A 26,783-nucleotide genomic window follows, 5' to 3' on the forward strand; every position below is an offset into this window, starting at 1 on the left:
TAAGTTAATTCTTTAAATTTAATCAGTCCTTTATAAAACTTCCCAATTAATTAGTAAAAGATGGCTTATTTTAATAGCCTTAAACATTGGTTGCTATTTAAACAAGACATTCTAAAAAAAAAAGCAATCACATAATAGTTTATAGTAATTTACAAGTGGATGGTATACATTTAGATACAGAGGTAGAAGTCCACTTTAACAACATTTCACTAATACACATTTACCAAATTCAAGGCACAAAATAGTTTGCTTTACAAAAAAATACTGTAAAAATGTCAATTGCTGTTCTACAATGTGAATAAAACTTTCAAAAGAATCTTTACACCCTTCCAATACGTACTCCAAAGAATATGATTTTTTTCCCCCTCACTAATGATAGTTGGCACAAAAATGGGGAACTTTTTTTAATGCAGAAGTTCCCATTTTTAGAAACTGTTCCTTTGCAGAGCTGCTATGTATTCTAGATAAAAGTCCATTCAAAGAAATGAAACACAGCAACTTCCTGAGGAAAGGGCACTTTCTGTATGCAGCAAAATTCACAGGTAGAAAATGTATGACCTTTGTGGATAAGTAGGTCTCCAGAGGAATAGAGCTTTAAGGAAAGATTTCAGAGACAAAATTAAAACTTCGGCTAACACTTTAGTCCTTATGACTTTAAGAGAGAGACCTGATCCCGTTACTGTAATAATCAAACATCATTTACTTCAAATTGATGGAGATTTCAAAATTCCTTTTTTAAAAGAGTTGTACACACAAACACCACAAGCAGCCCCATGGGCTTTGCAAAACTGAAACTTAGAAAACATGAGAAAATATAGCACTAGCAGTCCTTGAAGTTGCAAGGGTGTCAATTGGCTAGAGTTTAATTACAAGAATTAATAAACTCTACGGATATTAAAAAACAAACAAACAAAAAAAAACCACACAGGTGAAACACACTGTCGTTCCCATCTCTAGGCTTTCTGCTCTTTAAGAAAAATAATGGTAGCCTGGAGATGTCACACAGTGTTTGTCTAAAAGATAGGACAGGTTTCAGGGTTCTGCCTCAAAGGACCCTGTTGGCAACAACATAAGCTCACTTTTGCTGATCACGTTTCCAAGTCTTCTAGTCGGTTAATTTGCACTTCATTTATTTTTTTTTTAAAGTTGATTAAAAAAAAAAAAAGTCGACGTGGGTTTAGAATCCAGAGACTGTCAGTAATGCTGATGTGTGTCGGACTGAAACACCTGGATCGTCTTCTGATAGAAACGATACTCCGTACAAAAAAGATCCTCAGATGCCATTTTTCGCTTCATTATTGTTTGTGGCTTGTTTTCTCTGAGCAATGAACGGGTACATACACTTGTCTGCTCCTAGGAACCGATACATGCACACAACCGCTTCAAAAGGGAGGATGCTGAAACAAGAAAGGGGTCTGTTAGCAAGTGCGCACCGGCTGGCGGTAGGTCCTGGGGGAGGCCCGACCCAGGAGGGAACCCACACAGTTACCTCTTCATGAAAGTCACGATGTACATGAGGCGGGGGGTGCAGATCATGGGCTGGTCGGTGAGGATGGCCTTCATGGCCTGCTTCACACAGTAATCAGGCTTCAGCGGGGGCAGAAAAGGCTCAATTTCTTTCCTGAAAGTTAAATATTCAAAAAATGAAATGAAGAATTAACACAAAGCAGGGAAGACTGGAAATAGACATCCAACCATTACCAGTGAGGTTATCTAAGTGTCAGGATCTCAGGCCCATTTTGTTCCCTGCATTGTGTTTTTCTGTATTTTCCAAATTTTCCTACTCTGAATATATTTTATTTGCCTAGTCTAGAAAACAGGTTTAAAAAAAAAGTAAAATTGGTCTCCTCTTCTATAAAGTGAGATAATGTTTTTAAAATGTATTTCACATTATTTTTCTATTATTTTTTATTATTTTTTTAAAAAGATTTTATTTATTTATTTGCCAGACAGAAATCACAAGTAGGCAGAGAGGCAGGCAGAGAGAGGAAGGGAAGCAGACTCCCCACCAAGCAGAGAGCCTGATGTGGGGCTCGATCCCAGGACCCTAAGATCATGATCTGAGCCAAAGGCAGAGGCTTTAACCCACTGAGCCACCCAGGCGCCCCTCTATTTTTCTTAATAGAAAAGAAGAGGACGTTTGGCATAACAAACAGTAAACCCAAACACAATGCCAAACTTTTAGTGCTAAGCGTTGTTAGAAAGATGGTGTGTAACACTGGCATAAATTTTCTGAGTGAAATAAGTCAGCTGTATACTTTCCTGGATGCCCCAGGAGAGAAAACCGAGGCATTTTCTCTCAGGGGTCTCTGAAATGAAGAGCATATAGACAATCCTACCTTCAGCTGAATTCATTACATGACACATTGAAATAACCTAATAGTATAATTTATTCCTTTCACTTTCCATTGTCCCACCACAGCTTTGGACACCTGCCATGATGCTAAATAGGAAACAGCTAAATAGGAAACAGGGCTCCTTAGACCCTAGGCAACTGGTTCCTAAGTATATAAGATGAAAGAAACACACACACACACACACACACACACACACACACACACACACACACAGACGTGTGCATCCTCGGGAAAAGAGGCAGAGCTCGAGTCCATGCCCAGTCCAGACGTGGAGTGAGCCGGACAATGGAATAACTCAAGTCAAGCTCCACCTACTTCACAGCGTGGCCAGCTTTGGGATGTGTTCAGAATGGCCCTGAACAACGGGGAACCGGTTCGGTTATCTTCCCTTGCTGTTCAAACTCAGGCAAGCAAAGAATCTCAAAGTAAGCATGTCTTTACAAGTATCCTTTTAATGATTCGTGGTTTTGTTTACTCTGCTAGTAAGTCATACGTGGCCTGACATTTATATTCCCACATGCCTCCTTTCAAAGTGTGTGGGTATTTTATTTTGTTTTTAGTAAATCAAAATAGTTCTTCTCATTCTTTTATAGTGAATCTGCCTACGTATACTCTGCAAAAAGACAGCTCCCAAATCTGGAGGGCAATATTCAAAGGTCTTTTTAGAAGAAAGGCTTACTCTTTTGTGACGGTCACATTGTTTCATATCCAAATCAAAGTCACATTCATTTACCAACATTAATACTAAAGAAACAAAATAACTCCTAAGGAAGTAGCTTCCAAGGGAGACCCTGGGTATTTATGTTTCCTCCTTTGAAGGTAGAGAGAGGCCACTTCCTGTCTGATGCTTCTAGACTGGCTTCCTTGCATTAGTATCAGTGCGGTATCAGAACCTCGCTTGTTAATCTTATTGACCCGAATTTTACAAACCTTGACCAATGAAATAACAGGTTTAGTTGTCAAATGAGAGTTAAGGCGCAAGGTCTTATTCTACATATTCCTCCAAGATGAAAAAAAAAGCGCTTCAAAAAAAGTTTTTTATCAGTAATAAGACAGGTTTTTACTTACCTGATTCGGCAGCCTCGGAACATGCCCGTGTCTACAAGGTAAGGGCAAACCAACGTTGTTTTAATTCCATCCTTTTCAGCAGCCTTTAACTCATGGCTCAGGGATTCGTGAAAACCCACCACTCCAAATTTACTGGCACAATAATCCTGAGTTAGAGAGAGGAGAACAGAAACACTAAGTATGTGCACAGATCCCACACCACACTGACCAAACCCAAGCTTCCCTGATCCTAGTACTCTGGTTACATGTTTGATACAGAAGGTTACAGGTGACTAAGCAAAGAAAAGGAAAGCATTTTCAAAGACAGATATCTGATGTGGTTCAGTGCAGAAATAATATTTTCAAAGCAACAGCAGAAACAGATGAACACTTTTTGCCACATCGACCAAGTATCATATTACTTTGGGGAAGTTACCACAAAGGAATTCTATAAAAGCTAACAAGCGGGAGCTAAAAATGGAGAGAGGTTCACTTTGAAGTGTCTGGAAATTTTACAAATGGCCTCTTGTTCAGTAAAGGAGAATGAAAATCCAGTTTGTCTAATTAATGCTAGGAGAGCAAAGGTGAACCTAGCTTAGGTTATAAGTTGTTAGGATCCAATTTTCTCTTTAGGGTAAAGTGAAAATGGAAATGGTAAGTACACCTTGTAAACTTAAGCCAGACTTTAATCTAAGAACACATGGTACAGAAAGTTCTTGTCCCTTACCCCACCTTAGATGTAGGAATGGAAATGCAGAATGTGGAAGCCATCTAGTTTGTGTCCTTCTGTGTATTTGCATGGGGATGAGGTTTTCAGTTTTATGCTGGAGGCACCGGAGGACAAACAGAACGATACACATACAAACACTTTATTTTTGGAATACGGTGAAGAATGGGGTTGATTAAGCCCAGTTCTGCAAACTTAACAAAGCCAGACACCTCACATCTGCCATAACCATCTCCTCTGATGAATGGATACAAGACAGTTCGCTTTTGGCAAGTCGACCCAAACAGGACGTCAAGCTCTGGCCTCACGTGTCTGTTTCCCAGGGCACTGCCACTGCCCTCCACGGTTTTATTCTTGACCCTGTGCCTCCCCGCCACCATCAAGCAAAACTGCTAATGAAAATGGGGCATAGTGAGGGCCAGTCCACCTACTTTTCCTGCTGCTGTGGCTTTGTCAAGCTAGTGTAAGTGATTTTATGGCGGAAGATACTAGAGGTGCACTCCCAACAGCTGGCCCTGGGTTACTGAGGAACATTCCACACACGGCACACAGGTGGAACAGAGTGCTTTCATGAACGTGTGGGCAGCAGTACTCTTTGGAGGATTTCGGTGTACACATCACGAGATACACCGACTGACTGAAGGAAATGCTTTATATCTCACAAACCTCAACTCCGGCAGTACTGAACAATCCCAAGGAACTTGCAACTGTCACAATGTGACCATGATTAATCTCCAGCATGGTAGGAAGGAAAGCCTTTGTGGTCTGAAAGAAGAGTAGAGTCAAGGCTTAGAACAGACACTGTGAATTTCATTTACAAACCAATCCTACGTTATGTTTTAGCCACATGATAAAATCAGTTTTACCCACATAATGGTAAATTTTCTGACTTGTTTCAAGATCTTATACATTTACTAAAAGAGTAGATCCTCTGAGTGTCTGGTTAGCATAACACCGTATCATCGGTGTGGCAGGCCTATTAGAAGCCGTGACCAACCAGACTTGTAACACAAGAGCTTTTGGGGACAAGCGCCAGAGATGAAAAGAAAGCCATCAGTCGAAGGCTCTTTATCACCTTTCAAGTGATAGTTATCTGCTAATCTAAACTACTCCCAGGTCAGGGGATCTTTTCATGCTCCTGACACTTTAACACAGCTATCTCACGGTCTGTGAGGGACCTCCAGCTTACCCGCGAGTAAGTGCCTGGCATTAATGTCTACCTTACGGCTATGTCTAAACAGGAAGGGACCTGCGAATGAAGAGATCTTCCAGCATCATCTTCCAGCATCCAAACTTCACCAAAGCGTACTAGCAGGAGGTAAAGTATTTCAGGATGTAAAAATGCAGGATAAAAGTACAGGATGCTCATCATGAGAAATGTGTCCTGTGCTAACCGACAGGAGCTTACAGCATTCTAAATGACCACACTCCCCTGGGGGGCTTACAGGGTAGTGATTTGTCCACAGAAGCAGGTGACCCGCCACTTAGTGTAGCTGAGCACGTGGCACTTACAGGGTAATAGACCCGGGCACTGATTTCTTATTCACTAAACTCTTTCTTTCCCCTCTGGCTCTTTTGCCTTCAAGACACAAGGCTGTATTTAAAAAAAAAAAAAAAAAAAAAAAAAATTTACTTCAAATTGCTTAAGATGATCTATTAACTACTCTACCAGGCTCCCAACAGTTTTATAACCTGCTTCTTAAAAGAAAGCAGCAAAGAGCAATCTGTCTACTGTTGAGTTATATCCCACTGCCAACACAGCTTCCCCATGATTTATGAAGTTAAAAGAACCCAAACAATACACAGTGGACTTAAAGGAGACTTGCATACCCTTTTCTGAGGATTTCCTGGCTGAGGGATCACTGAATTTTTGCATAAATATCTAATTTGTTACAATAACTTTTGCACGTACAAGATCAAAAACAGTCATTCCATTTCTTTCGAAGTTTCTCTGCATTCCAATCCATGATGCACACAGTTGCCAGATGAATGGCTGCGAAGTATCCCAAGGTCTTCCCCAGTCTGACTCCTGACCATCATGCAACGACCCCACCCACCCCAACTCATACCCCATCTGTCTGGGTCCCCTCACTGTGGTCACTCAGAGCACACTTATTCTCACCCACCAGGTTTTACCTGTGAACTCATCTCCTCTCTGACAATCTACTTCCAATGCCCTCCCATGTAATTTGAAGTATAATATTAATCACATGTTTACAAAGCCTCCTGAGCTTTTCAACATGCTTACGTCACAAGAGCTTCCAAATAATTCTCTACTAAAGGTGTGGAGCCTTTATATCATTCTGCACCACCTTGACTTTGTTTGTATTTCTTTAAGACATATGGTCAGGACCATTCCCTGTAACATACAATTGCATGTTTTGAGATATTTTGATTGTTGTAGATGTATTTGCCTGGCTGCCTCAGACTAAGCTGGAAGATACTGATTATTCTTTCAAAGATCATGGGAGAACTATTGCCCTGTGATGGGTACAGTGGAGGAGAGAATGTGAACAATGTTCCTTGTGAACTTCAGAGACCTGGCTTGCTGCTGGATGGAAGAGAGACACACGTTCAGCCGATTTTACTTCTTTGCAGCAGTAAGTGGGAATGGTTAGGGTAGTTAGGAAGAGTAATTATTATTTTGGTGTGCTTGGTAGCCAAAAAAGGCAAGACCTGGTCCTTCGGGTGATTGATTATATGTTCAATTTTAGGCTCTCTGGCTTATATATGGCTATCATATCACAGAACTGCAATAAGGTAATATCATAAAGAAAGATATACATTCCAATCTAAATAAGAAAACATATCCTTAAGTAACCAAGTCTGTAAGGCTTCTTTTAAGTAGCTGGTTATTATTGTTCCCAGATTAGCTAGAAAAATATAAAATGTGTTCGTGATGTGACTCAGAGAGCATTTCTCAGTATTCCAAGTTTGCCTAGCCTTGGAAGACAGGGATAGATTTAGTACAAAGGATCCTACTGTTAAGTTCTTAAGTGAGGAGTCTCAATATTAAATCCCAAGAAATTACACACAATATACAACATCGGTAAGAATTTGCTGCTTAATCCCTGACCCTGTTTGTTTACATCGCCAGTGACCACTCGCTCTAGCTGGCGGCTGGCCCTGGCTGGAAACACACGGACACCCGAGCGGGCTGGCACTAATGACCTCCCCCCGACTCCTGTGCAATGCTGTTGCCTGCAGGTGCTAAATGACTAATCCAGATCCCCAGCACCACATAAAGGTAGGTGATAGAAGATTAACAAGTTCCTAGCTGTTTTTTAAGTTTAATTTGTTGCATGGTTCTGAAACTGATTAATGACCCCTCCCCTTGTCCTGAAATTAGTCTGTGGTATTAACTTCCTCCTTCAGCGATTATTTCTTGAACATCTATTACATGTAGGTACTGTTTAATGATGTGGCCAAGCAATGATGGCTAGAATGGGAGCTGGTTTTGTGGCTGTCTCTAAGCAGAATTCACACTTCCCAGCACTGAACCGTGTTAAATCAGTGTATCCAGTATAAGAGCTCTAGTTTATGCACAGGGTGCTCTGGCTGCGTGTTCTAAAAACTGTGACTTGGGCTTGCTTTCCTCACACCCTTGCTCTCCTTCCAAGTAGTCTGGAGGGACATTCAAGCTACTGGTTTTGTATTAAAAAGAAAAAAAGAGAAAGAGAAACAAAAGAATCTAAATATGGCTAAGTGACCGAAATCTTCTCCAACTGTGGGTTGTAAACATTTTCAGCAAAATATGCTTCACTTTGAGTAACTAGTAAACTGTGACACAGGTTTGCTTTAATATAAAACTTTCTGCAGAGAGGAAGAATTAAAAAAAAAAAAAGGGTGGCAGGTCAGTGTCTAGTTTAAAATATGTGATTTCTGTGCATAATCAGGGACAAACACAGTCTGCTGTACAAATGAAATCCAATGTCTCCTTGCATTTTTCCATCCTAAGACAAAGGCCTATTTTCTTTATTTAGGAAGCACACTGATCATAGGTCTAATACTACAATCACAACAACCGCTATCAATGTTGAGCACAGCCAACAAGGTTCAGGAAATTGGGAGATGAAAAAAGCTATCCAAGGCCAGGGTCAGGCAGGGAACCCACACTCGTCTTCTAAGGCTGGGCTCAAACACTCAGCTCCCATGTGCCAGGCAAAGGCAAGCCTGGGATAAGAGCAGTCACATCAAGACCATTGGTTTTTTTGTTTTTTTTTTTTTAAACTTGGGGTTTCAGGGCTTATGCTGGAGCCTGATCCATGTGACTGAGCACGAAGGCTGTTAATCATTTTCCTTTGCTGCCCGAATGGAGGCGAGCAATTACTGTTCGTGCCTTATTTCCACAGCCCCAAGTCCTGCCTTACGTCTGGGGCACATTACCAAATAAACTTTGATCAACACTAATTCTATCCCTTACTTTACAGGGAAAATGCTGTAAATGAGTGGCTAGAAAGCATCATATTTTCAGGAATCTTCCCAAGTAACCTGACTAGTTTTCTTTTCTAATTACTCTTGCCCTCAACAGTCTGGTAGATGACATCTGAGATACAGCATATTCTGTCCCTGACACAGTTTGACAGCACAAAGAAATCTGGCACTTTGCAATGAATTATTAATGCGCACAAATATTGTAACATGTACGAGATGGGGACCAGTGAAAGGTGAAGTGCCAGTTGCCATGACACCAGTCAGTTCAAACTAAGGTTCGTGATCTTTAACTTTGTCTCGAAGAGTCATTTAAAGGAACATCAAGGGCAAATCTAAGAGCACACCCAAATAGCTTAAGTATAAATCCTTGAGTGTGCTGCCATTAGTGAATCTGAAAGAGGAAACTCAGATTGCTGACCGAACACCTGGACTGCTGTGTCATCCCCACTATAAGGAAGGATTACTTGGATCATAAGTGACCACTTAGTGCAAGGATGTCTAAAGTATGGAGTTTGGTGGCTGGCAAGGTTAGCTAGATGCTTAACCTGAGCCAGAGAACTGCACTCCATCGCTATGTCCTTTTGTTCAAATGTCTATGAAACAGAGGAAGCGTTGTAGCTCTTCTTCAGGAAGAGATGGCTGACTCTTGATCTACGGTGTCTCAGAGTCAGCAACCCATATGCACTAATTGGTATGGTCAGTGGGAGAATTTGAAGTTGGAATGGACCTAGGGATCATTTTATCTGGAAAAAGAGAACACTCTCAATAATGAACTCTGGCTAAAAAGTGTGGAGACGGACCTTTGCATACCCATGAGTAATTTTATCACAAGACTTCAATACCATAATCGGCCACCAGCTGACAGGGTTGCTATGTGACTAAAAAGAAAAAAAGGAGTGGGGGAAGGACATTGACATGGACCCTGACGTTCTTATGAAACATACTTAAGTCTAATGTCACTATAGCTCCTCAGGGTTCCTCTTCAAAGCCCTGGGCACTTTGAAAGATAACTGTAAAGGTCATATTTATAATATAAACAAGAATTTCTGAAACAGAAGTGTGACTGGACATAGACATGACATGTCCTATCTCGAGAAATCTTTGAAAGTTAGGTTTACGCCAAATTAACTTCCAACAGTTGTAAACCCCCAGATCATTCTCGGTGCTCTTAATGACACACTGGGACGCTGGGTCTGCAGCTGCACTGTCAGGGCTAATTAGCCGAAAGTTAAACAAAAGAGAATGTGAAGAAATGTGGTATCCGGCAAAGTCTGGCTTTTGAAATGTTCGAGACTGATGACATTTTAAAGGTGTAGCTAAAACACCCAGAATGTGTTCTCTGTATTTGTAAGCAATTCCAGGTTAATGGACACCAAGAAAAAGCCATGTTAATTTCTTGAAGAAAAAGGCCACATACTATATTTTTGTGTGTTTGCATAACTGTCTTCTGGTCAATTCCAGAAAAGCCATCTTTTAAAAAGAATCCTTTTAAAATGTTTCTCTCTCATTTGAACACCCAAGAAACAGGAGATTTTGGTTTCTAAAGAGGGCCATAAATCATATTATGATGGGAAAAGGATTAACACCATCAGCACATACATAATCGTTTTCTGATGTATAAGGATTTTCAGAATCTCCAAATAACAGTAGTATATAAACAATTTGAGGAAAAGAAAACAAAACCAAAAATGACAATCAAGACTCCACTGAACAAAGAACATATAACTGGACATCCTCTTAGCACCTCTCCAGGTGGTCCAACAATTCTAGTTGGTGTTTTGCTCCTTCTGCCTCTGTTGCTACCAGAGTAACTTATCTTTATCAGAATCACAAAGGAACATACTGCTTATTTACAAGGCTAAAATGACATCTGGTGGCACTCTTCTCCGAACACTAAGTCACTGCTCCTGGAAAACTGGGATTCAATTTAGTACAAATTGTTGAATACAGTTGCACAGAATACAGTTGCACAGAATTCGCTGTGCAAATACAGCGAACAGTGTCAAAAAGGTGAGGAGGAGAAATCGCTAGCATGTTTAAAGATGGTAAAATGGTGACATACCCCCACAAGCTACCCCGGGAAAGGAACGCATGGCTAAATAAATACTCTTAATTCTGTAGATCTAAAGGTTATCTGCTTAGTAAACATACTGACTGCCAAACTTTAAGAAATTTCACTTTGACGCCAGAACGTGATAGTTAAAATTTTTCACTACAAAATTATCTTTAATTAGGAATTAAAAACTAAATCTATACTTGCTAACAATATACTGACTTGAAGTATTTTAGTTGGATTTGACAGCACAAATTCTGAAATTCATGGAACTGAATGACAGTTTTTTCCCCTTTTTTCCTAGTTGGGTGTGTTTGTAGAGATGGAAAATTCTCCCAACAAATCATGCAACAGAGCCCCCAAGACAGTAAAGCCTGGAACTACTCCCTCAGACTTCACAAAATGTTCATCAAAGTCTCTTATCAGCTTGACACACACCGCTCTGTCTTTAGCCACCTAGAAGAAACCAAAGAGTGTGTCCTAACTCCTGAGTTCTTACCAATGTGACATCTACCATCCTTCTATTATTTTGAGGCTACAGGGATTAGTTTAACATTTGAAGGCATCAGCAGTTAATGCTTAACACACATGCACTAGTACACTCCTACAGTTGCCCTGCAACCAAGAAGCTAATAAAAGAGCGAGGCTTTTCAAATGAACACCTAGATGATGACACCATTAGTTATTCAGCAAAAATAAATGCTTCATTAACTTGCCTTCCCACTGCTAAAGCACAGGATGAATCTAGCCCAAGGCAGCCACTCAGACACCAACATTCCCTTGCATTTTAGAGCTTGCTATGCAGAAATACCGGAAAGGTGGTGACTTAAAACTCAATCTGTCTGGAAAGGACACTGGTTTTTGGAGTCCAAAAACCACATGGTCCCAGCTGCCAATCAACTGTCCATCCTTGTTACTTGACCTCTTTGAGTCTTGATTTTTAACTCATCTGTGAGACAAAAAGAGGAGGTTCTCCATTTGTTCAAAAATGTTACGACAACTTATGTCCAATAATTCTTTCTTGGATTCCGACCACGCGTTGGAAATACAAGTTGTAACACTGAGGTGTACCTTGCATAAGACTCTCGTAAATGACTCAGCAAGGTGTCAGTTCCATTAGTACAGAGGCCAGCAGCTGGTGAGCAGTAAAAATCTGTTCATTAAACATTTATATGATGTCATGACTGTGCCTCTTAAAATAATGTAACTTGAATTCATGCCTCTTACATATTAATGAAATTACACATTCTCTGCAAAATAATTGTTTTTCTGTGTTTTAGTTGAGTTCACAGAAGCTCAGAATGTTGAAAGAAACTGAATGCTGAACACAGTTTTTGAAGTGCTGTTTTCCCGGACCCTCCCCGGGGCTGAGTCCTAGATGATCAAAGGAGTGTTCCATGATCTCCTTCAAACTCAGGGCCCTTTCCCTATTTAATAATGCTTTATAGAATAATGAAAATAACCCACAAAATTGCAGCCAAATAGTCTGCTCAACAACACTCTGTCATCAATCCCTTTGCTTTGCTCCAGACTCAAATCACGTCTCAGAAACTGTAATAAAGACAGATCTTCCAAAGGGCAGAGGCTTCGGTTCTGCTCCAGTGACTAGTAACCACTTCCGTGAGGCATAAACACCGCACACGGGCTCGGCCACAGCTTAGGCTATCCGAAGGGGCAGGACTCCTTTGTCCCTCCTGCCCCCATTCCAATAGCTTTACCCAACAATGTCCTCATGATCACCTTCCATCATCCTTTGTATTTCATATGTCTAAATAGTTTAACTTCTCCCTCACCTCCTAGTTTGCTTACTGTGGAGTCTTTAAAAAAAATTAAAATCTTTACCTAAATGAAATATAAAGATAAAGATATAATCAAGAGGTTACTCCTGAAAACTTATTTTATTCTTAAGCTTGCATGGTAGCAACACAGAATTTACTCATTATATATGAGTGTAAGGGGTACCTATATTGTATCAGGCACTGTTAAAGAGAAAGCTTTGTGAACCTCTGAAAGAAATGCACAGTAGCAAATCAAGTTCCATACAGTCCAGTGATGATTTTTTCTAAGCTTTAGTTCCTGTAATGTAATGATTATTTTTCTAGGTTTGGAAGGCATCCTGGGCTTTTTAAAAAACCTCACAACTTAAATTTGGGCTCAAAAGCCCATCAGCTTTAGGTTATATGTTCATGCCTTTGAACTACCACTCCACAACGAAATTAAGAAATATCTTCAAGGGTAATAACTGCTGATTCAGCAACTGGTCTGTTCTCTCCTCGTGGGAGAAGAAGACTAAAGTGGATTAAAAGACAGCAGTAATCACTTGTCAATCACAATTCTGGCTAACCCACCTAAAACATTATTAAATTGTGAAAACTAAAAAGGAAGACTTCCCCTTAGGTATCACAAGTGGATGAGACACCATGCTCTCCGTGAGCCAACGGAGAGTGGAGGAAGGGGTATACACAATAGGCAAGGTGGTAACTTACTTCCTGGGTGGGAAGAATGTATCTCTTCCCTGAAGGGTCTTGACTTTCTTTCATGATGCTTATGGCTTTGGAAACTCCACTCTGGGCATAGTCACCAAGGGGAATAGTGAGCAAGATAGCACCTGCACTCCTCCTTTTAGACACTGGACCGGAATCCAAATAAAATAAATAAATAAATAAACCTAGACTAGGATTGGAACACAGAGTGTGTGGTCTGGCATTTTTCTTGTCTACAAGATTCCTAAAGGGCTGATTAGCTCAGGAAAGAAAAACAATAAGGCAGCAGGAAGGAGAATATTGAGAAAGTGGAAAGGAAAGTGCACATTCAAGACCAGTTCCTCTTCAAAATGTGATGTGCCAGAGAATCACCTGCGATCTGGAATCAAATACAGATTTTGATCCAGTAGGTCTGTAGGGGGCCTGAGAGTCCGCTTCCCTAACATGTAGCCTGCCAGATGCTGCTGCTGCCACCACTGCCCTGGAGTGCAGGCTGAGAACAAGGTTCTAGGGTGACCTGGGGAATCTACTTTAAACCTCAAGTGGCTTCAGATCAATTTCTCCTAGAAGCTGAGCAAAACTGCAAGATTTCACTACCCTTTAGCCTACCAGTGTTCTCTGAACCAAGATATCAGAGGCTGGGAAGCCCCACTCTTCACTCCCCACACCGTTTCCCCAACAATGTTTTTAAGATAAGGTTGGTTCAAACCAAACAAGCTTGCCCAGAGCCTTCTACAGACAACTATGAGAGAGTTTACAGACGGCTTCTCTGTATATTTGCCGTGGATCCATTTTCAGCACTAGCAAGGCCCTCTGCGTCATATGAATGCTTGTGTCGCCACAATTCACGTTGAAATCTAATGCTCATTGTGATGGTGTTAGAAGGGGGGGCCTTTGGGAGCCCTCAGGAATGGGATCAGCGCCCTTTGCCCCAGAGAGATCCCTCACCCCTTCTGCCGTGTGAGGTTTCAGCAGATAGCTGTCTACCAACCAACTAGGTCCTCCCTAGAGACTGAATCTGCTTGGCACCCTCATCTTCTGGAACTTCCAACCTCCAGAATAGTGAGACATAAATTTCTGTTGTCAGTAACACACCCAGTGTCTGGCGTTCTGTTCCAGCAGTGTAAAGGGACTAAGTCACCCCCATAGCCATTAGAACAAGCTCACAAACACAGACAGAGAAGGCGTCAAAGTCCTCTCCCCGCATCCACAGAGGTTTTGAAGGCTTGGCTTTCAAGACAAGGTCTTTCAGCCTCAACCTTTACCTGTTTTGTTTTTCTCATTTACCTTTCTGAAAATTTCATGCTTTGGTAAGCCTGTGAGGAAATCACACCTAGGAAAAAAATTAGCCCTTTACAAATCAGATGCTTGGGTTGCAAGTTTGGATGCCTCAACTAGGCAAAACTGCCTCATTTTGAAAATCCATGATTAGCATTTCTAAAATGCAAAGCTTATGGAGTTTTCTGGAATTCTAATCCCATAAGATTATTATGTAACACAATAAAGCTTTTACATTTTCTAGGAGATGAGCTTTAAAAAAATCACAACAAAAACCAAAAAACTAAAACCATCCTGTTACTGACATTTTGGCACCAAGTGTTTATAGAAATTTGCACAGCCAAATCTTATTGAAGTGCCGTGTTTATTCGCTACTTTTTGTGTCCAGCTTCTCAGTGCTGGCATGTGAATTAGGAAAAGCAAGGAAGCTAAGTGACCAAGGATATCCTACAGTCATCTCAATGAAGTAACCATCTCAGATGTGAACCATGGAGAATTACAGAAATAGCACAGAAAAACACTTGAACTGGCCTTTAGTAATAAAATTCTAGTGTGGTATTGGTTCTTTGGTCTAGAATTTTACATTCTTGTATAATCTATGGAGCAAACTTTCTGATGATATGAGCTAGGGTTCATTGGTCATTGTTAAATGAACTATGCTAGTAGTTAAAAAAAAAAAAAAATCAACATTTGAAGGTGGATTCTTTCATTATACCAAAGGGCAAAAGCATAAGTGACTCACAGGAAAATCTACTAGCTTTGAACATGTAGCTCAGGTGAGTATTTGTAGAGATTCTAAACTAAAGTCCTAGGATGAGGGACTGAATCCTAGCTTCTTCTTTCCCCAGGGGTGACCTTAGGCAATTCCTATAACCTCTCTCATTTGTTTCCTCATCCATAAAAATGGGGATAATGGCTCTACTTAATTCAGAGTTGCTTTGAGGCTCAAATGAGAGAAGAGTGTTTATGAAAGGGTCTGTAAAATTTAAGTGCTATATAAAAGTACCGGTAAATGCACTCCAGGCTCATTAAGCATATATTTATAGGCTCTTTTGGTTATAAGTGCTATCTATTTTTGGTTATGTTGTTTCTTCAAGTTCCTGCAATTCCTGGTTCTTCCTTTGCATGGCTCCCAGGCCTCTCTGCCCTCCGGGCAGCGCCAGACCACGCTTCTGGAAGAAACCCACTACCTGACCACCAGATGCGGCCTCAAAAACCATAGTGCTGGGCATCTGCTTCGGGGGCCCCGACCCCTTTCACCCAGAATCCTAGACGATGCTGGGAAACAAAAACGCTTTCCGTGACACCTCTTCTCTAATCCCTCCTTTAGTCCTCTTTTACTAGGAGCAGACAACAGTGATTTTAAAAGATTAATAACGCTTGGCAGAGAAAAGTCCGGCAGACATAATACTAAAAGTCGGTACAGAACTATTTTAAGATAATTTATTATACCTGGTGTTTCTTTTTTCCAAGAGACTGTAGAACTATCCCATTTTTTAAAAATCCTTGAGAAATCAGTAGGGGGCAGTACGTCAAGTGCAATTTGCAGGTGGGAAAATTCAGGCTTTGAATTTTAAGTTTCACTTGTCCTCAAAATACCCATGTGCTTACATAAGTTACACCACAAATATTTTCCCAGTTACACTGATTTGGGAAGTGTTATTTTGAGCCCCATTGTTTAGAATAACACCAAGGAGCTGAACCTTGTTAATATTTAAAAATTCCAGTACCAAGCTATTTGAAAGAAAGGCAAGAAATTCACATTTTATGCAAGTAGCAAATGAGAAACACTACGGTTTCCCCAAACCAATAAACAAAAAAGCCTAAAAAAAAAAACAAAAACAAAAATAAAAACAAAACCACACAATGACAACAAAAAACAACCTTCACAACATTAACACAGTTGCCATCTTTCACACATAACTTTGTGTGATCTTTGAAAGTTTCACAGACCAAGTAATGTTTTGTTTCCAAATGTGAACTCATTGTAAGTGGCTTGTCAGTTGGGCTAATTTGACAGCACTCAAGGTTGCAGCAGTAATTGCCCTCACTTGTTAAATATTCTAGCAGCATTTGCTGCAGTGTTCAAAGTTTTATGATCATTATGAGAGGATATTCAATTTTTCCCCGTGGTTCACTTAATTTTAGTTTCAGAGCATTTAGGAAAATGGTCCCTGACAGGTGTGAACTTGAGTTTTTAAGAGAATTGACAAATAAAGTAAAAAGAAAAAGGAATTCAAGAAAGGGCCATGCTGGGTAAGATCAAGTAAACGATGTTAGCATTCCTCGTGTTGAAAGGCATACCCTCCAGTGCTGGGATGGTGTAAGCCTGAAAACCCAGGCGGACGGGGACTGACTGGCTGGCCAAATGTGTCAGGGTAATCGTGATTAAATCCCAAGGCCATGCTCCGACAACCTTTACTCTGCACAGTGGTATCTTAACAGTGTTAGGTCACAACACAGGGAACTTCGCTAAGGCTGCCCTACCACAGGATTGGCTGTATGCTCTACCTGTCCACTTGGTATTTTCAAAGAAAGAAATACAAGATTCCATCCTCTGGGTTAATTTCCCATTATGCTTACAAAAGAGGTTGCAGCCTAAAAGGAACTTCTTAGGTCAGTTAACAGAAACTATAAGAAAGGGTTAGTTCTGTGAATAGCTAACTCCTATAGTAACTTCTAAGATTAAAAAAAAAAAATCACTAATTAAACTGAGAGAGATTAACACATTTTAATCTGATCCCCAGAGTTCCAGGCTCAAAACATTGGATTTAACTCATTCAGTTAATACAGGGAGTAGTTCCCTGTTTCTTAAGGACTATCAGAGTTTGTCATACTCCAAAGATTAGCTACAAAAGGCCCTTTATCTTAGGAAAATTACTGCTTGTGAGTGCAGAAGGAAATAAGATACAAATCCACCCTGTCGGGACACCCCCTAGTGGAAATTCAGCATAGTACAATTTGGGGTTCCAAAAACATCCTGGGTATTTGGGACTTAACACAGTGTGGCTCAAAAGGGCTTTTTTCAGCCTGTTGGCTATAACTGCACCAGAGTCACAAGGCTTATTATTCATTGGGCATTCTAAAACAAGCAAATAAACATGTCATCTACACATCTATCCATATAGGCTGGTATCTGGATTAAATGGAGGCAAACTGGCTACTTATCATAATTGAATGAGGCTTAATTTTAGTTTCTGAAAGAAACAGAACAGAAAGTTTAGATGAGTCTGTTATTAATATTCCTTAACTAAAGGAGCTTAAGAAAAGGGGGGTGTTCCTACATTCTTTTTTAATTTAAATTTTAGCTAGTCAACATACAAGGGGTATGTTCAAAAAATTATTCTAAGTCCCAAATGAGGTTATTAAACTTCAAGTTAACTAAAGTCAATTCACTAGAATTTGCCAAAGATCTTAAAAATCTGAAAATGGCTAGGGTGAAAAACCTAAGGGCAGAGAATAAATCCGGAGAATGAGAGCAGTTACATATTTGGCCATGGGCTTGTAGCTCTTCTCTAGGCCCTGTGACCCAATCCTGCAATAAATGGCTGAGGGCCCCACCCAGGGAACATTCCTCCATTCAGCCTTACTAAAAAAGCTATTTAATCAGTGTTAGCCCAGGTTAAATAACGCCTTCACTTTGATGTGTTCTATAGAATAGTTTCTACTACGTTATCTACAGATAATGGATGAAGTCCTACATGTAGAAATAACAAGGGAGAAAAGACCAAACATCAAATTTGCTTCAAGGAATAGAGAAAAATAGCACATAAGCAAGCAAGAGTGGGCCATTCCTTGAACCAGGACTTAAACTACTTTACAACGACTGCCTCTTTAATCTATGAAGATACTATTAAGTCAACATGAAAGCATTTTGAATATTTTTTTCCCTCCCAGAAGGAGTGATACATTTTGTTTAAACTATTCAACTGCTTTTGTCTCCCAGTAAGACAGGTCTCAGATGGTGGAACAGCCGAGTGCACAGGGCTCCATCAGGGGCAGAGGGTGTCTAGCCCAGCAGGAGTTTAGGGTTGACCAGGGGACATAATAGGCGATGAATTTGGAAGGCAGGTGGAAATCAGCTTTAGAAGATCTAAGCTGCCATGTTAATGAGCCTGGACTTCATGCTGTGAACAATACGGTCACCCAAAGGTTTGGAGTAGGTTCTTGTCAGCATAGTCCTTAAGCACACACATAGTAAATTCGAGTCTGCTTAGATAATCATAGGTTGAAGAGCAAAAGCCGGGAACAGGGAAAGAAGTTCAGACACTCTTTCCAAAGTCCAGGCAAGAGGCAACGGAAGCACAGGGGAGGACATGGGACTGGGAAGGAGGGGATCAAAGTACATGGCAGCAACAGAAGAGTCAGGACCCAACGTGGGGCAGGAAGAATTAAAGATACTGCTGATGTTCCCAAACCTGGCCCTGGCCCTACCAGGGGACGAAAGAAGAGGCAAACAGGAGTTGGTTCAGTTTTGAGACTTATTGATTTTAGGAATGAGGGGAACAGCCAAAACAGCTGTGTGAACTTGGGAACTGACTCAGAAATTAGATGAAGGTACTGAAATAAACAGATTACCCCGCTAGAGTTACAAAGTGAGAAGAAGTTTGAGCATGTAATACTAGTCATTACATCTCAGAAGTAGGGAGGCCAGGAGGACTTGGGAAGACAGAAGAGAATCAGGAAAAAGTGGGCTTATCGTGGAAACTAAAGACTGGAATTTAAGAGATGGTTAACAGGATCACATTCTGTAGAAAGATCAAGCTGCACACTGGCAACAAGGGGGGCACTGCAATTTCTTCATATGATCTTGGTCACTTAGCAATATTTTCTAAACCACTGACGTATCTGGACACACATTCAAACACACATCAAAGATGCTGCAAGGATTTTTATAGGATGGTGCCCTGCTCATACCAGTTATGTAAAGTGACATTTTATCACACCACAGATGTTGATTTCTAGTAGCAATAGAAGCAATTTGGGCCTACCACATAACATACCAAATATAGAAACTCGAGGTTTAAGGGGCACATGATCTTATTTTGTATTAGGAAGCAAGGCTATGAAATGTTAGGGATAGGAATATGTTAGGAATATAGTCCCAAGTATCCAAGTGATTGCTACCTGAGAGATGTTTTTAAATGGGACCACAAGAATTAATAAGATAAAGTATGCTTACCCCATGTCAATTTACAGTTCAGTTGAAATAAAAAGTCTTTCTGAATCTCAAACATTTGATTTTTAAGCTTATGATATTTATTTAGCAATAGAAGCCAGTTCTAGTACAGACTTAAAAACTGGCCATGAATTCCAACTTCTTAGTAGCTACCTTAAGATAGGAAAATACTACTTTATAAAATATATGGTATAACAATTCTTAAAATTATGGTTTGAAGGAAGAAGAACTGGCCAAAGAGTTTTATATGAATACTTTAGAAATGATTTTTAAAAAATTCTAAATCTAAGAGACCTCGAACAAAAAACTAGGTTTCTCTAACCAGAGAACAATACAGCACTTGAGATTAAAAACCAGTAAATCACATAGGAACTTAAACATGAATGATTAGGGACCATTCATGAGATATTAGGTACTACCATAGCACTAATGTCTTTAAGTGCTACATTACTCAGATCTAGCTGGTGGGCTTTTACTTTTCCTGGATGGATTTTAACTAAATAGACTTTAGACATTTGGATATAGATAAATGCCTAATTCAGTAATTAGTATTTTAAAACTGTGAAACCTTTTAAGTTAAGTGGTCTATTAATTAACTACCAATTATCTTGTCTGACTACCATATCAATAGAAGTAAATTACCGACTTGCTATTTGACAGATTTAGCCCTTTACCATGCAAAATTTTTTCAGAACATAAAAGGCCTGGAGTTAAATGCTTTTGCTTCCCCCTTTTGGTTAATCAGGGATCAATTTGCTGCTCACGTATAAAGGCCAAGTGCAGCTCTTGGGCCAAAAAGGATCTACAGATAAACTCTGTCTTGTAAAAATGGCAGGCTAAGATTCTACTCCTCTTAAAAAATAACAAGTGAAGCAATATTCATGTTCTGAGGAAAATACAGGCTTGCAATTCCTGTATGGAGGCCGACTTGCCATGTTTCAAAGGAGATGAGCAAGGTATTTTCCAGCTTTTGTATCCCATGGAGCCACAGAAAGGGCCTAAGTGAATTGTTGCTAGGATTATGGCAACATTAAAGTGCATTGTGTTGCACACGTTCTCCACATGTTCTCCTTGGTCTTGCACTGACCCTGACGAGAATATTGCACAACAGATTATACTGACTGGAGTCTACCCCAAACCTATCACTTCTTGACGGGCGACCAAGAGAAGGTTCCTAGGAGAGCTGCTGGTGATAGAAGAATCCTGGAAGGTGGGAGCATCACAGCAGACCGGAGGGCTGGGTAGGATAATGCTGAGCACAGCAAAAATTTTCAATGTGCAAGGAAATAAACCGTATGAGGTTCAGAACCAAGAAGGGAATTACAGGTAGGAATGGTTGCCACACATTCGATTTGAGCTTGTTTTCAACTGGGTTATCAACACCGGCCTTCTCAAGTTGCTAGCCTGGCACCCATGAGCAGATTTAATATACTATAGTAAATGTGAGCACCCGGGTGGGGCAGGGAGAGTGGAAAAGTTGTGTAGCAAAACAAAAGGAGATACAAACCATTATGAATGTGAGCCATTGAGGTCTCCTCAATCTTGCACAGCGTTAGTCAGTCCACCATAAGTCTTACCTTTCGAAATTTCAGCAGACAGGCCCCCGTGAGCATCCTGAGTAGGTGATCTTCTGAATTTTTAAACAGAAGTCTAGCCTACTGAACACTCATTTACTGCATGTTCATTGAGTCTTAGGAGTGGAGTCCCATTCCAAGCAGGGGAAAACAAACAGGAAGGATAGAACAAACTGCCCTCAGACAGCTTACCATCTATTTTGGAATTTCAGGACATGATGCATAAAAAAAAAATAATAATAAACCAAAGAGCACATACTATGCCACAAAGGGTGAGAATGAACAGATGCTGCAAGACATTAATGGCAAGAAGACAGAAAGCTTTAGACAAGCCATTTAACTGCAGCTTCATCAGAAAACAAGGGATGGACAAGATGATCTCTAAGGATCCTTGCAGCTCTAATACTAGAAAATACCAGGAAAAGGGCTGGAATGGGGAGGGAAGACTGTATTAGGAACTTGTGCTAGGCCTTAAAATGTACCGGAGTGGAGGAAGAAGGTCTTGAAGGCAGAGGCAGTAGTAGAAGGGATTTTAAGTAGGGGGCCCACAGCTTCTCAGTGGAAGTCCACACGGTTCTCCACCTTATTGCACAGGACTTTATATTTAACGCTGGGTCAGGATCAACACACCGTTCAGTATTTGATGAAAACAGACAGCAACTGCTACTTACAAGTCTGCCTCAAGACTAATCGTTCAAATGACTAAACGACTCTCTGCTCAGCTGATCTACTTTTTAAATAAAATGTATGGGGCAACTTCTTCTCCCCACCCAGATACAGTAAAAAGACACACTGGTTATTTTCTTTGGAAGGAAAACAGCACATGCTAATATATCTTTAGATAGTTGTCAGACATTTTTGCCTAAGAGGACTACTGGAAGGGAAGCTGAATTCAGGTAGCTCTTACATCATCTAACACCCCCCACCTCCCACCCCACCCCCTGCCAAATCACTGTAAAAATTATAGTAAGCCTTCTTCTAAATTTTAGTTGCTAGATCTCAATTTCTTAAAGGGTTTATAAGGCTCGGCAAGAAGTCAGAAATTCCAACTCTAAAATGAATGTTCTGACTCAATATTGAAAATAAATTCTTAAGTTTAGATGCTTAGGGGAAAAACAGCTGGAGAATTCAGGAGCCTCCCATATTTTAATATGAAGTGACGTCATTACCATCAAGGCTTCCAAGAACTCCCTAAATTCTGTAGTTAAGCAACATCTCAAAGCAAAGTAAGGACTCTGGGAAGGTGGTATGTTCCTCCTTAGTATATGGGTTCAATTCCACAATCATTCTTCTATCGGAGATTTGATTCAATTTTCTCCTTAGGTTAGAAAGTAGTCTAATGTTAAGGCACAGTTTATCAATCGATGTGCATTTTCAAAGCCAAAGCTATGGATTTTCTGTGTTTAACACACTCTCAATTAGCTCTCATTTTATAGAATGTCTAGCGAAGGGAGGCTGTTTTCCTCTTGAGGTATTTAACTGCAGATTTAAAAGTGTGGTTATGTTTGAAATTTTATTATCCGGCAAAATAATCATACAGAGAAAGCAAGCAAGATGACTAAACTTTAGAGCACAGTATAGGTAAAAGTTTACAGTTCAGAAACCGAGGATCATCTCAATCAAAGATTATTGGAAAAGAACAGTCCTGGTATTGGCGGCTCACAACTAGCCAGCCTACCAATGGCTGTGTATCTATTTAAAGATGACAAGTTGACCGAGAGCAACTGGAGTTTCTAAGGCAGCTTCATCCTTACCATTCTACTCTGAAAACTACAAGTCCATCCGCAATTGACATATGTCTTATTTCAAATGGTGGTTGTTTTACTCAGAATTATAAAAACGTAAGATTCTTGATAAACCATAATGCCAAGTTTATTCATTTGTACCGGTCTTTACTCACCTGATCCACCCCCTTGCCACTTGTTCTTATGCACCCCATGGCAGCAAGGACTTTTATTCAGTTCCCCACCCCCAATGCACACAACACACACACACACACACACACATACACTCTTTCTCTCATACCTATGCACAAGCTCATGTGCACAAGCATACTTAAATCCCGCCAAACTGCATTTGGTAATCTCCTTACTCATTTAAAACATTCATATGAGTTAGCTCACACCACTTGTGTGTTCATTTCTAGAGGTTTGAAAATGAATTAAATAAAGCTCATGTTTTAAAATAAAACATTAAAGTAAGCTTCTTTCAGGATCCGAGAAATGGTCTGATGTTCCAGGAACAACATTTGAATAAGTACTTCTAAAGCCAGATTAAGTTTGTAGGCAGTTGCTAAAAAATTAAGGAGGTTTAATGTGACCTATTTAGAAGAAACAGTTCTTTTTGGTGTTCCATTAGAAGGCTAATCCGCCTATAGAAAATACAAAACGAAATTTCCTATCTCCTTACCCTTTCTTTATTGGCTCTTACATGTCTACAAAAGTAAACGGGAATTACTGTGGGGGAAAAAGAGAATAAAGAAGGTCCACAGTGCAGAGTTATAGGGGAGAGCTTCATACCTTCCATTATTGAAGTTTAGGTGAAAAACTGGGATCTGTTTGGTCCCCAGAGCAAGAAGGCGCTCCTTCCCCCTCATCCTTAGATGCTATAGGAGCTCCGATGGCTAGAAGCTGATATGGTTTAAGTCCCTCGTTCCCTCTCACAGTCCTCCTGTCCCTCATATAGTGACTCTGTGGTCCTAGCAGGGTGACCTCTGTTCTCCTAAGAGAGGCATCCTGTAAGCTGAGAAGGTTCTGACATGTACTCCATCAGGACAAGGCCACAGACCCTGTGGATGGTCAGTGGACATTAAGTGACTGCTAGGGTGGCCTGACCACTCCCAGTGGACCACAAATGCTGATCTCAGAATCTCTGGCACTTTCTAAAATGCGGCTGAGCAGTAATTTGGAAGCCTAAACTCTGACTTCAGGAATTCATAAGAACAACCAATGTTTTACAAACTCAACAGAAAGTAAAATAAACAAACCCAGGGTTTTATGCTCCCTCTTGTTATTTTTATGGCAATCTTTCAAAACTAGTTCAAAATGTTCAGTCCTTCGCCCTCTTCAGAAAGACTGCATGAGATAGGGTAGAAAATAATTATTTGATAGTAACTGGCAATGCAGTGTAATTCACCACGGGGAAATAACAAATTAGAAAGCAGCTTTGCAGTGAAACAGTACAGGTGTCTTTCAGGCTGGTACTGAAGTCTGGCTCCTTCCCAACCTTCTCATTGAGGAGGGCCTAGTAATAAAAACAAGGATGTTTATATTTACCCAGAAGTGTGCGTGGCAATTGACCATCATGGTTCTCTCAATGAGCTCATCGGGACATTCCAGAAGGTGATGCCCAGAGACCACTCCAGCATTATTGACCAGGACTGAGACCTCGCCGACCTCCTTGCGGACCCTTTCTGCCGTCAGGTAGACATTTTCCCTCTTTCCCACATCACAGGTGTAGGTAAAAACCTGCAAGTTACAGTGGGGCAGAATTTCTTCCTCACCATTTCCAGCTGTCCTCAGAAGTCCAGATGAACGGGGAGGGGGAAATGGAACAGAGAAGGGGGTAGGAGGTGCAAAATGTGAGTCACATGGCAATCAGTAAGACAAAGATCACACAAAACAAAAATACTACAGTGAGCTTCAAATTTCTAACACCCTGAGGCTTGCCAATGACTGAACTTACAGCTGCCTTCCTCCCCCAAAAGTCTTTGGGAATTACAGCAATTTACCGGATAACTTTGCTTCGGGGAAAATCATGTAATTGTGACAAACCCGGTACAAGTCAGACCTCATGGGAACAGCTTCCTGGAGCTAAAGACACCTGGAAAAAACTAATCTCAGCCCAGAGAGTAACACCCCACCCCACCCCCCAAACACAAACACTACACACTCCTCTTTTTTGAGGAATGGTGGCCAGAACCGGCTTTTACTCTTTTATTCCCGGCACCCTCAAAATGGAAACTCTCCTTCAGGCTCACAAATCAAAACTGCAGTTAACAGTCTGAAGTCATCCAAAGCCAAGAAATGAACCTAAAGTTTCTCACGAAAGAATGGAGGTCACTGGTTTGTTCTAACTGGAATAGCTGAGATCTCCTAAGAAGCACCTCACATAAATGAAACTTACAGGTAAATATGCAATTTTACCACATAAGATCTCAATTTAAAAACCAAAATTCTCTTTCCTTGTTTCTGAATACCTTTTCTCTTTTAGGTTTTGGCAGGGAACACAATAATCTGTATTTGCTACCTCTCCATACCACTGTTGAAAATGTAACATTCTCGACCTTTGATTTTCTGACCTAAAAGGCAGGTGCCAATAGTTTTAGTGAAAAAAATGATCGATATGGGGAAGGGGTGGTGTCTCAAGTTAATCTTCCTGGTATAGTTCAATGTTTTATCTGGAAATGAAAAATTTTATCAAAGAGTAAGAGCCATTACCAAATTTCCTAGACCAATATTTATGGTTGGTTATGGTCTCCACTTCGGCTTAAAAAAAAAAAAATCTCAGATTCAGGTTATTTAATAAATATACCATGAGGCAGATTTCCTGACGTTATCAAAAACATGAAATAAATTTACAATGAGGCTTAAATGTTCCAAGCGGTTTGAAAGGTAGAATATCTTTCAATGAGGCTGAGTATGTAACTAAAGCACTTACTTGTCCCTGGTTAAACAATGTTAATTATTTTCTTGTGGCTAAACTTATAGTGAAATCATCAATGCTGCCCCAGCTTCGGCGATTCAGACCACGGTAATAATATAGATACATTCATCAGTCGAGTCTGAGAATAACTTCCCAGACACTTTATTGCCCCATCGCAAACCCGAGGGAGGCATTTCTTTAGAATTCAAACCTGGGCTAGCAAGTTCGCTCTGCCTTCGCTATCCTCAGAGAGTTTAGGAAGCCCGACATTCTTCCCCGAGGACCTCCGGGAAGACAAGGGTTCGGCACACCTTCCCCCCTTCTAAGACAGAGGTGACCGTGTTCCTTTCTCACGGGGCAAATTCCACTCGCAGGAAACGAGGGGGTGCTTCTCTTCCTTGCAAGCGGGGCTCACTCAGACAGTGGGGTTTCGGGCCCTCCCGGAGACGCCTCGGGGGGTGGGGAGAGGCTTGATCCCGCGCAGGTCCGAGTTACCTTGCAGCGCCGCGGCGTCGGCCGCCTCCAGGTCGCGGTAGATGTGGCGCACCATGCCCGCCGTCTCCTCGTTGCTCTGGGTGTTGATGTCCCAAAGCACCAGCAGTGCCCGGCGCCGGGCGAACTCGAGCGCGAAGAGGCGGCCCAGGCCGCTACCGGCGCCCGTGATGAGGCACACCTGGCCCGCCACGCTCTTCTCCTTGGGCCGCACCAGCCAGCGCGCCGCGGCCAGCACGAACGCCCAGAGCACTTTGAAAGTGACCACGAAGAACTCTACCACGATGTTCATCGCGACGCCCGGAACCGCGCACGAGTCCAGCGTCCGCGTCCACCCCGCGCAGGGCAGCCGGGCTCCCGGCCCCCGGGGTGTTTGTCAGAGCCGCCGAGAGCAGAAGGCTGCGCCCCGCGCCCTCCCTCGAGGTGCCCTCCGGGCTGGAGTGCGCGGCGCCGTTCCCTGCTTGCGCGGGGACACTCCCGCCCGGGCTCGGCGCGGTGGCCCCCGGGCTGTGCCC

The 26,783-nt window shown here is 41.3% G+C and overlaps 1 protein-coding gene across 1 annotated transcript; it reads right to left on the minus strand.

Moving 5' to 3' along the window:
* Positions 1 to 26,783, minus strand: LOC111156797 (retinol dehydrogenase 10). The gene is made up of 6 exons (XM_022517857.1): positions 26,272 to 26,783; positions 24,408 to 24,643; positions 4,798 to 4,896; positions 3,426 to 3,571; positions 1,490 to 1,621; positions 1 to 1,397 (listed from the first exon to the last, which is right to left on the minus strand). Exons 1-6 carry the CDS (start codon positions 26,558 to 26,560, stop codon positions 1,274 to 1,276), a joined length of 1,026 nt encoding a protein of 341 aa, XP_022373565.1. The 5' UTR covers positions 26,561 to 26,783; the 3' UTR covers positions 1 to 1,273.

Source organism: Enhydra lutris, unplaced genomic scaffold (genome assembly GCF_002288905.1).
Source record: "Enhydra lutris kenyoni isolate GAN:26980312 unplaced genomic scaffold, ASM228890v2 scaffoldscaffold49, whole genome shotgun sequence".
In the NCBI taxonomy this organism is placed as follows: Eukaryota; Metazoa; Chordata; class Mammalia; order Carnivora; family Mustelidae; genus Enhydra; species Enhydra lutris.

Coding starts and splice junctions, on each gene's coding strand:
- LOC111156797 (XM_022517857.1), bottom strand. CDS start 26,560: ATGAACATCGTGGTAGAGTTCTTCGTGGTCACTTTCAAAGTGCTCTGG. Junction 24,644..26,271: donor CGACGCCGCGGCGCTGCAAG/GTAACTCGGACC, acceptor TTCTGAGGACAG/CTGGAAATGGTGAGGAAGAA. Junction 4,897..24,407: donor ATTGCCACGCACACTTCTGG/GTAAATATAAAC, acceptor CTCTTCTTTCAG/ACCACAAAGGCTTTCCTTCC.